Source organism: Oncorhynchus nerka, unplaced genomic scaffold, assembly GCF_034236695.1.
Source record: "Oncorhynchus nerka isolate Pitt River unplaced genomic scaffold, Oner_Uvic_2.0 unplaced_scaffold_1773, whole genome shotgun sequence".
In the NCBI taxonomy this organism is placed as follows: domain Eukaryota; kingdom Metazoa; phylum Chordata; class Actinopteri; order Salmoniformes; family Salmonidae; genus Oncorhynchus; species Oncorhynchus nerka.
Genome location: NW_027039554.1, coordinates 57,210 through 74,389, shown reverse-complemented (window position 1 = coordinate 74,389; position 17,180 = coordinate 57,210). Strand labels below are relative to the sequence as shown.

Genomic DNA, 17,180 nt, shown 5'->3' with positions numbered 1-17,180 from the left:
ATCACTTCCTGTCTCCTCTTCCCTCTATACATATCTACTCCATCACTTCCAGTATCCCTGTCACCTTCCCCTATACATATCTACTCCATCACTCCAGTATCCCTGTCACCTTACCCTATACATATCTACCTCCATCACTCCAGTATCCCTGTCTCCTTCCCCTAGTACATATCTACCTCCATCACCCAGTATCCCTGTCTCCTTCTCCCTCTACATATCTACCTCCATCACTCCAGTATCCCTGTCTCCCTATACATATCTACCTCCATCATTCCAGTATCCCTGTCACCTTCCCCTATACATATCTACCTCCATCACTCCAGTATCCTGTCACCTTCTCCTATACATATCTACCTCCATCACTCCAGTATCCCTGTCACCTTCTCCTCTACATATCTACCTCCATCACTCCAGTATCCCTGTCTCCTTCTCCCTCTACATATCTACTCCATCACTCCAGTATCCCTGTCTCCTCCCCTATACATATCTACCTCCATCACTCCAGGATCCCTGTCTCCTTCCCCCTATACATATCTACCTCCATCACTTCAGTATCCCTGTCTCCTTCTCCCTATACATATCTACCTCCATCACTCCAGTATCCCTGTCACCTTCCCCCTATACATATCTACCTCCATCACTCCAGTATCCCTGTCTCCTTCCCCTATACATATCTACCTCCATCACTCCAGTATCCCTGTCTCCCTTCTCCTCTACATATCTACCTCCATCACTCCAGTATCCCTGTCTCCTTCCCCTATACATATCTACCTCCATCATTCCAGTATCCCTGTCACCTTCCCCCTATACATATCTACTCCATCACTCCAGTATCCCTGTCTCCTTCCCTATACATATCTACCTCCATCACTCCAGTATCCCTGTCACCTTCCCCTATACATATCTACCTCCATCACTCCAGTATCCCTGTCCCTTCCCCCTATACATATCTACCTCCATCATTCCAGTATCCCTGTCACCTTCCCCTATACATATCTACCTCCATCACTCCAGTATCCCTGTCACCTTCTCCTATACATATCTACCTCCATCACTCCAGTATCCCTGTCACCTTCTCCTCTTACATATCTACCTCCCATCACTCCAGTATCCCTGTCTCCTTCTCCTCTACATATCTACCTCCATCACTCCAGTATCCCTGTCTCCTTCCCCCTATACATATCTACTTCTCCATCACCCAGGATCCCTGTCTCCTTCCCCCTATACATATCTACCTCCATCACCCAGTATCCCTGTCACCTTCTCCTATACATATCTACCTCCATCACTCCAGTATCCCTGTCCCCTTCTCCCTATACATATCTACCTCCATCACTCCAGTATCCCTGTCTCCTTCCCCTATACATATCTACCTCCATCACTCCAGTATCCCTGTCTCCTTCCCTATACATATCTACTCCATCACTCCAGTATCCCTGTCTCCTTCCCCTATACATATCTACCTCCATCACTCCAGTATCCCTGTCTCCTTCCCCTATACATATCTACCTCCATCACTCCAGTATCCCTGTCACCTTCCCCTATACATATCTACCTCCATCACTCCAGTATCCCTGTCTCTTCCCCTATACATATCTACCTCCATCACTCCAGTCTCCTTCCCCCTATACATATCTACCTCCATCACTCCAGTCTCCTTCCCTATACATATCTACCTCCATCACTCCAGTATCCCTGTCTCCTTCCCCTATACATATCTACCTCCATCACTCCAGTATCCCTGTCTCCTTCCCCTACATATCTACCTCCATCACTTCAGTATCCCTGTCTCCTTCTCCCTATACATATCTACCTCCATCAGTCCAGTATCCCTGTCTCCTGCCCCTATACATATCTACCTCCATCACTCCAGTATCCCTGTCTCCCCTTCCCCTATACATATTACCTCCATCACTCCAGGATCCCTGTCTCCTTCCCCCTATACATATCTACCTCCATCACCCAGGATCCCTGTCTCCCTTCCCCCTATACATATCTACCTCCATCACTCCAGTATCCCTGTCACCTTCCCCTATACATATCTACCTCCATCACTCCAGTATCCCTGTCACCTTCCCCTATACATATCTACCTCCATCACCAGTATCCCTGTCTCCTTCCCTATACATATCTACCTCCATCACTCCAGTATCCCTGTCTCCTTCCCCTATATCATATCTACCTCCATCACCCAGTATCCCTGTCTCCTTCCCCTATACATATCTACCTCCATCACTCCAGTATCCCTGTCTCCTTCCCTATACATATCTACCTCCATCACTCCAGTATCCCTGTCTCCTTCCCCCTATACATATCTACCTCCATCACTCCAGTATCCCTGTCTCCTTCCCCTATACATATCTACCTCCATCACTCCAGTATCCCTGTCTCCTTCCCCCTATACATATCTACCTCCATCACTTCAGTATCCCTGTCTCCCTTCCCCTATACATATCTACCTCCATCACTCCAGTATCCCTGTCACCTTCCCCCTATACATATCTACCTCCATCACTCCAGTATCCCTGTCTCCTTCCCCCTATACATATCTACCTCCATCACTCCAGTATCCCTGTCACCTTCCCCTATACATATCTACCTCCATCACTCCAGTATCCCTGTCTCCTTCCCCCTATACATATCTACCTCCATCACTCCAGTATCCCTGTCTCCTTCCCCTATACATATCTACCTCCATCACTCCAGTATCCCTGTCTCCTTCCCCTATACATATCTACCTCCATCACTCCAGTATCCCTGTCACCTTCCCCCTATACATATCTACCTCCATCACTCCAGTATCCCTGTCTCCTTCCCCCCCTATACATATCTACCTCCATCACTCCAGTCTCCTTTCCCTATACATATCTACCTCCATCACTCCAGTATCCCTGTCTCCTTCCCTATACATATCTACCTCCATCACTCCAGTATCCCTGTCTCCTTCCCCTATACATATCTACCCTCCATCACTTCAGTATCCCTGTCTCCTTCCCCCTATACATATCTACCTCCATCAGTCCAGTATCCCTGTCTCCTGCCCCTATACATATCTACCTCCATCACTCCAGTATCCCTGTCTCCTTCCCCTATACATATCTACCTCCATCACTCCAGGATCCCTGTCACCTTCCCCTATACATATCTACCTCCATCACCCAGTATCCCTGTCACCTTCCCCTATACATATCTACCTCCATCACTCCAGTATCCCTGTCACCTTCCCCCCTATACATATCTACCTCCATCACCCAGTATCCCTGTCTCCTTCCCCTATACATATCTACCTCCATCACTCCAGTATCCCTGTCTCCTTCCCCCCTATACATATCTACCTCCATCACTCCAGTATCCCTGTCTCCTTCCCTATACATATCTACCTCCATCACTCCAGTATCCCTGTCTCCTTCCCCTATACATATCTACCTCCATCACTCCAGTATCCCTGTCTCCTTCCCCTATACATATCTACCTCCATCACTCCAGTATCCCTGTCTCCTTCCCCCCTATACATATCTACCTCCATCACTCCAGTATCCCTGTCTCCTTCCCTATACATATCTACCTCCATCACTCCAGTATCCCTGTCTCCTTCCCCTATACATATCTACCTCCATCACTTCAGTATCCCTGTCTCCTTCCCCTATACATATCTACCTCCATCACCCCAGTATCCCTGTCTCCTTCCCCCTATACATATCTACCTCCATCACTTCAGTATCCCTGTCTCCTTCCCCTATACATATCTACCTCCATCACTCCAGTATCCCCTGTCTCCTTCCCCCTATACATATCTACCTCCATCACTCCAGTATCCCTGTCCCTTACCCCTATACATATCTACCTCCATCACTCCAGTATCCCTGTCTCCTTCCCCATACATATCTACCTCCATCACTCCAGTATCCCTGTCTCCTTCCCTATACATATCTACCTCCATCACTCCAGTATCCCTGTCTCCTTCCCCATATACATATCTACCTCCATCACTCCAGTATCCCTGTCTCCTTCCCCTATACATATCTACCTCCATCACTCCAGTATCCCTGTCTCCTTCCCCTATACATATCTACCTCCATCACTCCAGTATCCCTGTCTCCTTCTCCCTATACATATCTACCTCCATCACTCCAGTATCCCTGTCACCTTCCATACATATCTACCTCCATCACTCCAGTCTCCTTCCCCTATACATATCTACCTCCATCACCCAGTATCCCTGTCACCTTCCCCTATACATATCTACCTCCATCACCCAGTATCCCTGTCACCTTCCCCTATACATATCTACCTCCATCACTCCAGTATCCCTGTCTCCTTCCCTATACATATCTACCTCCATCACTCCAGTATCCCTGTCTCCTTCCCCCCTATACATATCTACCTCCATCACTCCAGTATCCTTCCCCCTATACATATCTACCTCCATCACTCCAGTATCCCTGTCACCTTCTCCCTATACATATCTACCTCCATCACCCAGTATCCCTGTCACCTTCCCCCTATACATATCTACTCCATCACCCAGTATCCCTGTCTCCTTCCCCTATACATATCTACCTCCATCACTCCAGTATCCCTGTCACCTTCCCCCTATACATATCTACCTCCATCACTCCAGTATCCCTGTCTCCTTCCCCCTATACATATCTACCTCCATCACTCCAGTATCCCTGTCTCCTTCCCGCTATAGATATCTACCTCCATCACTCCAGTATCCCTGTCTCCTTACCCCTATACATATCTACCTCCATCACTCCAGTATCCCTGTCTCCTTCCCTTATACATATCTACCTCCATCACTCCAGTATCCCTGTCACCTTCTCCCTATACATATCTACCTCCATCACTCCAGTATCCCTGTCTCCTTCTCCCTATACATATCTACCTCCATCACTCCAGTATCCCTGTCTCTTCTCCCTATACATATCTACCTCCATCACCAGTATCCCTGTCTCCTTCTCCTATACATATCTACCTCCATCACCCAGTATCCCTGTTCCTTCCCCTATACATATCTACTCCATCACTCCAGTATCCCTGTCTCCTTCCCACTATACATATCTACCTCCATCACTCCAGTATCCCTGTCTCCTTCCCCCTATACATATCTACCTCCATCACTCCAGTATCCCTGTCTCCTTCCCTATACATATCTACCTCCATCACTCCAGTATCCCTGTCTCCTTCCCCTATACATATCTACCTCCATCACTCCAGTCTCCTTCCCTATACATATATACCTCCATCACTCCAGTATCCCTGTCTCCTTCCCCTATACATATCTACCTCCATCCCTCCAGTATCCCTGTCTCCTTCCCCTATACATATCTACCTCCATCACTCCAGTATCCCTGTCTCCTTCCCCCATATACATATCTACCTCCATCACTCCAGTATCCCTGTCTCCTTCCCACTATACATATCTACCTCCATCACTCCAGTATCCCTGTCACCTTCCCCCTATACATATCTACCTCCATCACTCCAGTATCCCTGTCTCCTTCCCCTATACATATCTACTCCATCACCCAGTATCCCTGTCTCCTTCCCCTATACATATCTACCTCCATCACTCCAGTATCCCTGTCTCCCTACCCCTATACATATCTACCTCCATCACTCCAGTATCCCTGTCTCCTTCCCCTATACATATCTACCTCCATCACTCCAGTATCCCTGTCTCCTTCCCCTATACATATCTACCTCCATCACTCCAGTATCCCTGTCTCCTTCCCTATACATATCTACCTCCATCACTCCAGGATCCCTGTCTCCTTCCCCCTATACATATCTACCTCCATCACTCCAGGATCCTGTCTCTTCCCTATACATATCTACTCCATCACTCCAGTATCCCTGTCTCCTTCCCCCTATACATATCTACCTCCATCACTCCAGGATCCCTGTCTCCTTCCCCTATACATATCTACCTCCATCACTCCAGTATCCCTGTCTCCTTCCCCTATACATATCTACCTCCATCACTCCAGTATCCCTGTCTCCTTCCCTATACATATCTACCTCCATCACTCCAGTATCCCTGTCTCCTTCCCTATACATATCTACCTCCATCACTCCAGTATCCCTGTCTCCTTCCCTATACATATCTACCTCCATCACTCCAGTATCCCTGTCTCCTTCCCCTATACATATCTACCTCCATCACTCCAGTATCCCTGTCTCCTTCCCCTATACATATCTACCTCCATCACTCCAGTGTCCCTTCCCCCTATACATATCTACCTCCATCACTCCAGTATCCCTGTCTCCTTCCCCTATACATATCTACCTCCATCACTCCAGTATCCCTGTCTCCTTCCCCTATACATATCTACCTCCATCACTCCAGTATCCCTGTCTCCTTCCCCTATACATATCTACCTCCATCACTCCAGTATCCCTGTCACCTTCCCCCTATACATATCTACCTCCATCACTCCAGTATCCCTGTCACCTTACCCCTATACATATCTACCTCCATCACTCCAGTATCCCTGTCTCCTTCCCCCTATACATATCTACCTCCATCACTCCAGTATCCCTGTCTCCTTCCCCTATACATATCTACCTCCATCACTCCAGTATCCCTGTCACCTTCCCCCTATACATATCTACCTCCATCACTACAGTATCCCTGTCTCCTTCCCCCTATACATATCTACCTCCATCACTCCAGTATCCCTGTCCCCTTCCCCTATACATATCTACCTCCATCACTCCAGTATCCCTGTCTCCTTCCCCCTATACATATCTACCTCCATCACTCCAGTATCCCTGTCTCCTTCCCCCTATACATATCTACCTCCATCACTCCAGTATCCCTGTCTCCTTCCCCTATACATATCTACCTCCATCACTCCAGTATCCCTGTCTCCTTCCCCTATACATATCTACCTCCATCACTCCAGTATCCCTGTCTCCTTCCCCTATACATATCTACCTCCATCACTCCAGTATCCCTGTCTCCTTCCCCCTATACATATCTACCTCCATCACTCCAGTATCCCTGTCTCCTTCCCCTATACATATCTACCTCCATCACTCCAGTATCCCTGTCTCCTTCCCCTATACATATCTACCTCCATCACTCCAGTATCCCTGTCCCCTTCCCCTATACATATCTACCTCCATCACTCCAGTATCCCTGTCTCCTTCCCCCTATACATATCTACCTCCATCACTCCAGTATCCCTGTCTCCTTCCCCCTATACATATCTACCTCCATCACTCCAGTATCCCTGTCTCCTTCCCCTATACATATCTACCTCCATCACTCCAGTATCCCTGTCTCCTTCCCCCTATACATATCTACCTCCATCACTCCAGTATCCCTGTCACCTTCCCCCTATACATATCTACCTCCATCACTCCAGTATCCCTGTCTCCTTCTCCCTATACATATCTACCTCCATCACTCCAGTATCCCTGTCTCCTTCCCCCTATACATATCTACCTCCATCACTCCAGTATCCCTGTCTCCTTCCCCCTATACATATCTACCTCCATCACTCCAGTATCCCTGTCTCCTTCCCCCTATACATATCTACCTCCATCACTCCAGTATCCCTGTCACCTTCCCCTATACATATCTACCTCCATCACTCCAGTATCCCTGTCTCCTTCCCCCTATACATATCTACCTCCATCACTCCAGTATCCCTGTCCCCTTACCCCTATACATATCTACCTCCATCACTCCAGTATCCCTATACATATCTACCTCCATCACTCCAGTATCCCTGTCTCCTTCCCCCTATACATATCTACCTCCATCACTCCAGTATCCCTGTCTCCTTCCCCCTATACATATCTACCTCCATCACTCCAGTATCCCTGTCTCCTTCCCCTATACATATCTACCTCCATCACTCCAGTATCCCTGTCACCTTCCCCCTATACATATCTACCTCCATCACTCCAGTATCCCTGTCTCCTTCCCCCTATACATATCTACCTCCATCACTCCAGTATCCCTGTCTCCTTCCCCCTATACATATCTACCTCCATCACTCCAGTATCCCTGTCTCCTTCCCCTATACATATCTACCTCCATCACTCCAGTATCCCTGTCACCTTCCCCCTATACATATCTACCTCCATCACTCCAGTATCCCTGTCTCCTTCCCCCTATACATATCTACCTCCATCACTCCAGTCTCCTTCCCCCTATACATATCTACCTCCATCACTCCAGTATCCCTGTCTCCTTCCCCTATACATATCTACCTCCATCACTCCAGTATCCCTGTCTCCTTCCCCCTATACATATCTACCTCCATCACTTCAGTATCCCTGTCTCCTTCTCCCTATACATATCTACCTCCATCAGTCCAGTATCCCTGTCTCCTGCCCCCTATACATATCTACCTCCATCACTCCAGTATCCCTGTCTCCTTCCCCCCTATACATATCTACCTCCATCACTCCAGTATCCCTGTCTCCTTCCCCTATACATATCTACCTCCATCACTCCAGTATCCCTGTCACCTTCCCCTATACATATCTACCTCCATCACTCCAGTATCCCTGTCACCTTCCCCTATACATATCTACCTCCATCACTCCAGTATCCCTGTCTCCTTCCCCCTATACATATCTACCTCCATCACTCCAGTATCCCTGTCTCCTTCCCCTATACATATCTACCTCCATCACTCCAGTATCCCTGTCTCCTTCCCCTATACATATCTACCTCCATCACTCCAGTATCCCTGTCTCCCCTTCCCCTATACATATCTACCTCCATCACTCCAGTATCCCTGTCTCCTTCCCCTATACATATCTACCTCCATCACTCCAGTATCCCTGTCTCCTTCCCCTATACATATCTACCTCCATCACTCCAGTATCCCTGTCTCCTTCCCCTATACATATCTACCTCCATCACCCCAGTATCCCTGTCTCCTTCCCCCTATACATATCTACCTCCATCACTCCAGTATCCCTGTCTCCTTCCCCTATACATATCTACCTCCATCACTCCAGTATCCCTGTCTCCTTCCCCCTATACATCTCTACCTCCATCACTCCAGTATCCCTGTCCCCTTCCCCCTATACATATCTACCTCCATCACTCCAGTATCCCTGTCTCCTTCCCCTATACATATCTACCTCCATCACTCCAGTATCCCTGTCTCCTTCCCCCTATACATATCTACCTCCATCACTCCAGTATCCCTGTCTCCTTCCCCTATACATATCTACCTCCATCACTCCAGTATCCCTGTCTCCTTCCCCCTATACATATCTACCTCCATCACTCCAGTATCCCTGTCTCCTTCCCCCTATACATATCTACCTCCATCACTCCAGTATCCCTGTCTCCTTCTCCCTATACATATCTACCTCCATCACTCCAGTATCCCTGTCACCTTCCCCCTATACATATCTACCTCCATCACTCCAGTCTCCTTCCCCCTATACATATCTACCTCCATCACTCCAGTATCCCTGTCACCTTCCCCCTATACATATCTACCTCCATCACTCCAGTATCCCTGTCACCTTCCCCCTATACATATCTACCTCCATCACTCCAGTATCCCTGTCTCCTTCCCCCTATACATATCTACCTCCATCACTCCAGTATCCCTGTCTCCTTCCCCCTATACATATCTACCTCCATCACTCCAGTATCCTTCCCCCTATACATATCTACCTCCATCACTCCAGTATCCCTGTCACCTTCTCCCTATACATATCTACCTCCATCACTCCAGTATCCCTGTCACCTTCCCCCTATACATATCTACCTCCATCACTCCAGTATCCCTGTCTCCTTCCCCTATACATATCTACCTCCATCACTCCAGTATCCCTGTCACCTTCCCCTATACATATCTACCTCCATCACTCCAGTATCCCTGTCTCCTTCCCCTATACATATCTACCTCCATCACTCCAGTATCCCTGTCTCCTTCCCGCTATAGATATCTACCTCCATCACTCCAGTATCCCTGTCTCCTTACCCCTATACATATCTACCTCCATCACTCCAGTATCCCTGTCTCCTTCCCCTTATACATATCTACCTCCATCACTCCAGTATCCCTGTCACCTTCTCCCTATACATATCTACCTCCATCACTCCAGTATCCCTGTCTCCTTCTCCCTATACATATCTACCTCCATCACTCCAGTATCCCTGTCTCCTTCTCCCTATACATATCTACCTCCATCACTCCAGTATCCCTGTCTCCTTCCCCTATACATATCTACCTCCATCACTCCAGTATCCCTGTCTCCTTCCCCCTATACATATCTACCTCCATCACTCCAGTATCCCTGTCTCCTTCCCACTATACATATCTACCTCCATCACTCCAGTATCCCTGTCTCCTTCCCCCTATACATATCTACCTCCATCACTCCAGTATCCCTGTCTCCTTCCCCCTATACATATCTACCTCCATCACTCCAGTATCCCTGTCTCCTTCCCCCTATACATATCTACCTCCATCACTCCAGTCTCCTTCCCCCTATACATATATACCTCCATCACTCCAGTATCCCTGTCTCCTTCCCCCTATACATATCTACCTCCATCCCTCCAGTATCCCTGTCTCCTTCCCCCTATACATATCTACCTCCATCACTCCAGTATCCCTGTCTCCTTCCCCATATACATATCTACCTCCATCACTCCAGTATCCCTGTCTCCTTCCCACTATACATATCTACCTCCATCACTCCAGTATCCCTGTCACCTTCCCCCTATACATATCTACCTCCATCACTCCAGTATCCCTGTCTCCTTCCCCTATACATATCTACCTCCATCACTCCAGTATCCCTGTCTCCTTCCCCTATACATATCTACCTCCATCACTCCAGTATCCCTGTCTCCTTACCCCTATACATATCTACCTCCATCACTCCAGTATCCCTGTCTCCTTCCCCCAATACATATCTACCTCCATCACTCCAGTATCCCTGTCTCCTTCCCCTATACATATCTACCTCCATCACTCCAGTATCCCTGTCTCCTTCCCCCTATACATATCTACCTCCATCACTCCAGGATCCCTGTCTCCTTCCCCCTATACATATCTACCTCCATCACTCCAGGATCCCTGTCTCCTTCCCCCTATACATATCTACCTCCATCACTCCAGTATCCCTGTCTCCTTCCCCTATACATATCTACCTCCATCACTCCAGGATCCCTGTCTCCTTCCCCCTATACATATCTACCTCCATCACTCCAGTATCCCTGTCTCCTTCCCCCTATACATATCTACCTCCATCACTCCAGTATCCCTGTCTCCTTCCCCCTATACATATCTACCTCCATCACTCCAGTATCCCTGTCTCCTTCCCCCTATACATATCTACCTCCATCACTCCAGTATCCCTGTCTCCTTCCCCTATACATATCTACCTCCATCACTCCAGTATCCCTGTCTCCTTCCCCCTATACATATCTACCTCCATCACTCCAGTGTCCCCTTGTATTATACATATCTACCTCCATCACTCCAGTATCCCTGTCTCCTTCCCCTATACATATCTACCTCCATCACTCCAGTATCCCTGTCTCCTTCCCCTATACATATCTACCTCCATCACTCCAGTATCCCTGTCTCCTTCTCCCTATACATATCTTCCATCACTCCCAGTATCCCTGTCACCTTCCCCTATACATATCTACCTCCATCACTCCAGTATCCCTGTCACCTTACCCCTATACATATCTACCTCCATCACTCCAGTATCCCTGTCTCCTTCTCCTATGACATATCTACCTCCATCACTCCAGTATCCCTGTCTCCTTCCCCCTATACATATCTACCTCCATCACTCCAGTATCCCTGTCACCTTCCCCCTATACATATCTACCTCCATCACTCCAGTATCCTGTCTCCTTCCCACTATACATATCTACCTCCATCACTCCAGTATCCCTGTCACCTTCCCCTATCCACATATCTACCTCCATCACTCCAGTATCCCACTCCGAGGGCCCCCACCTCCTCCCTAGGCCTCTCCTTCCCCCTATACATATCTACCTCCATCACTCCAGTATCCCTGTCTCCTTCCCCTATACATATCTACCTCCATCAGTTCCAGTATCCCTGTCTCCTTCCCCTATACATATCTACCTCCATCACTCCAGTATCCCTGTCTCCTTCCCCCTATACATATCTACCTCCATCACTCCAGTATCCCTGTTCCTTCCCCTATACATATCTACCTCCATCACTCCAGTATCCCTGTCTCCTTCCCCCTATACATATCTACCTCCATCACTCCAGTATCCCTGTCTCCTTCCCCCTATACATATCTACCTCCATCACTCCAGTATCCCTGTCTCCTTCCCCTATACATATCTACCTCCATTACTCCAGTGTCCCCTTCCCCCTATACATATCTACCTCCATCACTCCAGTATCCCTGTCTCCTTCCCCCTATACATATCTACCTCCATCACTCCAGTATCCCTGTCTCCTTCCCCCTATACATATCTACCTCCATCACTCCAGTATCCCTGTCTCCTTCTCCCTATACATATCTACGTCCATCACTCCAGTATCCCTGTCACCTTCCCCCTATACATATCTACCTCCATCACTCCAGTATCCCTGTCACCTTACCCCTATACATATCTACCTCCATCACTCCAGTATCCCTGTCTCCTTCTCCCTATACATATCTACCTCCATCACTCCAGTATCCCTGTCTCCTTCCCCCTATACATATCTACCTCCATCACTCCAGTATCCCTGTCACCTTCCCCTATACATATCTACCTCCATCACTCCAGTATCCCTGTCTCCTTCCCCTATACATATCTACCTCCATCACTCCAGTATCCCTGTCTCCTTCCCCTATACATATCTACCTCCATCACTTCAGTATCCCTGTCTCCTTCCCCCTATACATATCTACCTCCATCACTCCAGTATCCCTGTCTCCTTCCCCCTATACATATCTACCTCCATCACTTCAGTATCCCTGTCACCTTCTCCCTATACATATCTACCTCCATCACTTCAGTATCCCTGTCTCCTTCCCCCTATACATATCTACCTCCATCACTCCAGTATCCCTGTCTCCTTCCCCTATACATATCTACCTCCATCACTCCAGTATCCCTGTCTCCTTCCCCTATACATATCTACCTCCATCACTTCAGTATCCCTGTCTCCTTCCCCCTATACATATCTACCTCCATCACTCCAGTATCCCTGTCTCCTTCCCCCTATACATATCTACCTCCATCACTCCAGTTCCCTGTCACCTTCTCCCTATACATATCTACCTCCATCACATCCAGTATCCCTGTCTCCTTCCCCCTATACATATCTACCTCCATCACTCCAGTATCCCTGTCACCTTCTCCCTATACATATCTACCTCCATCACTTCAGCATCTTGTCTCCTTCCCCTATACATATCTGACCTCCATCACTCCAGTATCCCTGTCTCCTTCCCCTATACATATCTACCTCCATCACTCCAGTATCCCTGTCTCCTTCCCCAATGATCCAAGGTTTTACCACCCCTGGTTGCTATACATATCTACCTCCATCACTTCAGTATCCCTGTCACCTTCTCCCTATACATATCTACCTCCATCACTCCAGTATCCCTGTCTCCTTCCCCCTATACATATCTACCTCCATCACTTCAAGAATCCCTGTCACCTTCTCCCTTTACATATCTAAATCCATCACTTCAGTATCCCTGTCTCCTTCCCCTATGGGGGGATATCTACCTCCATTATACTCCAGTATCTCCTGTCTCCTTACATTTGATTGTGACATATCTACCTAAATCACTCCAGTAACCCTGATTCCATCCCCTGTACATGTTACCTTCATCACACCAGTATCCCTAGTCACCTTCCCCTATACATATCTTCTTCCATCAGAAAGATCCCTGTTTCTACCCCTATACATGGAGAACCTCCATTGGCTGCCAGTATCCCTGTCACCTTCCCCCTATACATATTTCCTCCATCACTCCAGTATCCCTGTCCCTGATGTCCCTATACATATCTACCTCCATCACTCCAGTATCCCTGTCTCCTTGTCCTATACATATCTACCTCCATCACTCCAGTATCCCTGTCTCCTTCCCCCTATCATATCTACCTCCATCACTCCAGTATCCCTGTCTCCTTCCCCCTATACATATCTACCTCCATCACTCCAGTATCCCTGTCTCCTTCCCCTATACATATCTACCTCCAAACTCCAGTGTCCCCTTCCCCTATACATATCTACCTCCATCACTCCAGTATCCCTGTCTCCTTCCCCCTATACATATCTACCTCCATCACTCCAGTATCCCCTTCCCCCTATACATATCTACCTCCATCACTCCAGTATCCCTGTCTCCTTCCCCCTATACATATCTACCTCCATCACTCCAGTATCCCTGTACATTGTTAATATGGTATTGGAACTGACTTTTAAAATACATCCTGTACATAGTTACTTAATTAATTGTGTATTTCACATCTCTTATTATTATTTCTTATATGTTTCTGTTCTTCCTTGGTATTGTTATTATTACATTGCTATTGATTACTGCATTGTTGGAGTTGGAGGATGAAAGGCATGACAATGTTGCAATACACAGACACACCCACCAGAGAGCAGCATAGGGTCTTTGTCCACAGTCTTCCCTACGTGGTCTGATTCCCCAGTCAGAGAACTCTCATCAATCTTCAGGTCATTTCCCTGGATCAGGATACCATCCGCTGGCAACAGGTCCCCTATAGAAAGCATACAATACATACAGTACATCATGTTATACATATAGGTACAGATACAATATATAAAGTATACAGTTGAAGTCAGAAGTTTATACATTCACTTAGGTTGGAGTCCTTAAAACTCGTTTTTCAACCACTTCACAAATGTCTTGTTAACGAACTATAGTTTTGGCAAGTCGGTTAGGACATCTACTTTGTGCATGACACAAGTAATTTTTCCAACAATTGTTTACAGACAGATTATTTCATTTATAATTCACTGTATCACAATTCCAGTGGGTCAGAAGTTTACATACACTAAGTTGACTGTGCCTTTAAAGAGCTTGGAAAATTCCAGAAAATGGTACCAAAGTATCTATATCCATAGTACAATGAGTCTTATGTCGACATAACCTGAAAGGCCGCTCAGTAAGGAAGAAGCCACTGCTTCAAAACCGCCATAAAAAGCCAGACTACGATTTGCAACTGCACATGGGGACAAAGATGGTACTTTTTGGAGAAATGTCCTAATGTTCTGATGAAACAAAAATAGATCTGTTTGGCCATAATGACCATCGTTCTGTTTGGAGGAAAAAGGGGGAGTCTTGCAAGCCGAAGACACCATCCCAACCGTGAAGCACGGGGGTGGCAGAATCATGTTGTGGGGGTGCTTTGCTGCAGGAAGGACTGGTGCACTTCACAAAATAGATGGCATCATGAGGGAGGAAATTATGTGGATATATTGTAGCAACATCTCAAGACATCAGTCAGGAAGTTAAAGCTTCGTTGCAAATGGGTCTTCCAAATGGACAATGACCCAAAGCATACTTCCAGTTGTGGAAAATGGCTTAAGGACAACATAGTCAAGATATTGGAGTGGCTGTCACAAAGCCCTGACCTCATCCTATTGAACATTTGAGGGCAGAACTGAAAAAGTGTGTGTGAGCAAGGAGGCTTACCAACTTGACTCATTTACACCAGCTCTGTCAGGAGGAATGGGCCAAAATTCACCCAACTTATAGTGGGAAGCTTGTGGAAGGCTACCTGAAACGTTTGACCCAAGTTGAACAATTTAAAGGCAATGCTACCAAATACCAATTGAGTGTATGTAAACTTCTGACCCACTGGGAATGTGATGAAAGAAATAAAAGCTTAAATAAATCATTCTCTCTACTATTATTCTGAAATTTCACATTCTTAAAATACAGTGGTGATCCTAACTGACCTAAGACGGAATTGTTATTAGGATTCAGATCATTGTCCTGGTAACCTACAGTGTTATCTACCTTCAGATCATTGTCCTGGTTACCTACAGTGTTATCTACCTTCAGATCATTGTCCTGGTTACCTACAGTGTTATCTACCTTCAGATCATTGTCCTGGTTACCTACAGTGTTATCTACCTTCAGATCATTGTCCTGGTTACCTACAGTGTTATCTACCTTCAGATCATTGTCCTGGTTACCTACAGTGTTATCTACCTTCAGATCATTGTCCTGGTTACCTACAGTGTTATCTACCTTCAGATCATTGTCCTGGTTACCTACAGTGGTATCTACCTTCAGATCATTGTCCTGGTTACCTACAGTGGTATCTACCTTCAGATCATTGTCCTGGTTACCTACAGTGTTATCTACCTTCAGATCATTGTCCTGGTTACCTACAGTGTTATCTACCTTCAGATCATTGTCCTGGTTACCTACAGTGTTATCTACCTTCAGAGCATTGTCCTGGTTACCTACAGTGTTATCTACCTTCAGATCATTGTCCTGGTTACCTACAGTGGTATCTACCTTCAGATCATTGTCCTGGTAACCTACAGTGTTATCTACCTTCAGATCATTGTCCTGGTTACCTACAGTGTTATCTACCTTCAGATCATTGTCCTGGTTACCTACAGTGTTATCTACCTTCAGATCATTGTCCTGGTAACCTACAGTGGTATCTACCTTCAGAGCATTGTCCTGGTTACCTACAGTGTTATCTACCTTCAGATCATTGTCCTGGTTACCTACAGTGGTATCTACCTTCAGATCATTGTCCTGGTTACCTACAGTGTTATCTACCTTCAGATCATTGTCCTGGTTACCTACAGTGTTATCTACCTTCAGATCATTGTCCTGGTATACACTGATTTATAAGGCCATACTGGGGAAAATGCCATTTTCTCAGTCCTTTTTTAGTCAGGTCGGTAAATAAATATAAATTACGGTCCCATTCTGATTTGCTTCTAACAGTACCAAAAATTAGGACAGGACATGGTAGAAATAGTTTCAGTTACTTAGTTCTGTGGTCCTGGAATTCTCTCCTGAACATTTAAAAATGTGATAATCTAGTTTCGTTGGTGGAGTTTAAACACTTGATTGATGTAAATATCATAGAAGAGTATAATTGTCTTTAGGCCAGCTGTTTTTCAGTCAAGACTTTGTGTTTTTAACGTCAAATGTTTTCGTTGTACTGTATGTGTGTTTATAGT

General features: G+C 46.6%; 1 protein-coding gene across 1 annotated transcript in view; it reads right to left on the bottom strand.

The window, feature by feature from the left end:
• Positions 1–14,599: 14,599 nt before the first annotated feature.
• The window catches only part of atp2b4 (ATPase plasma membrane Ca2+ transporting 4), a gene marked incomplete at its 3' end in the record, with an annotated part of 28,044 nt that continues 25,463 nt past the window's right edge, over positions 14,600–17,180 (bottom strand). The window contains exon 5 of the mRNA XM_065015027.1: positions 14,600–14,725. Coding sequence (XP_064871099.1) covers positions 14,600–14,725 — 126 coding nt within the window. The remainder of the gene's footprint in view (positions 14,726–17,180) is intronic.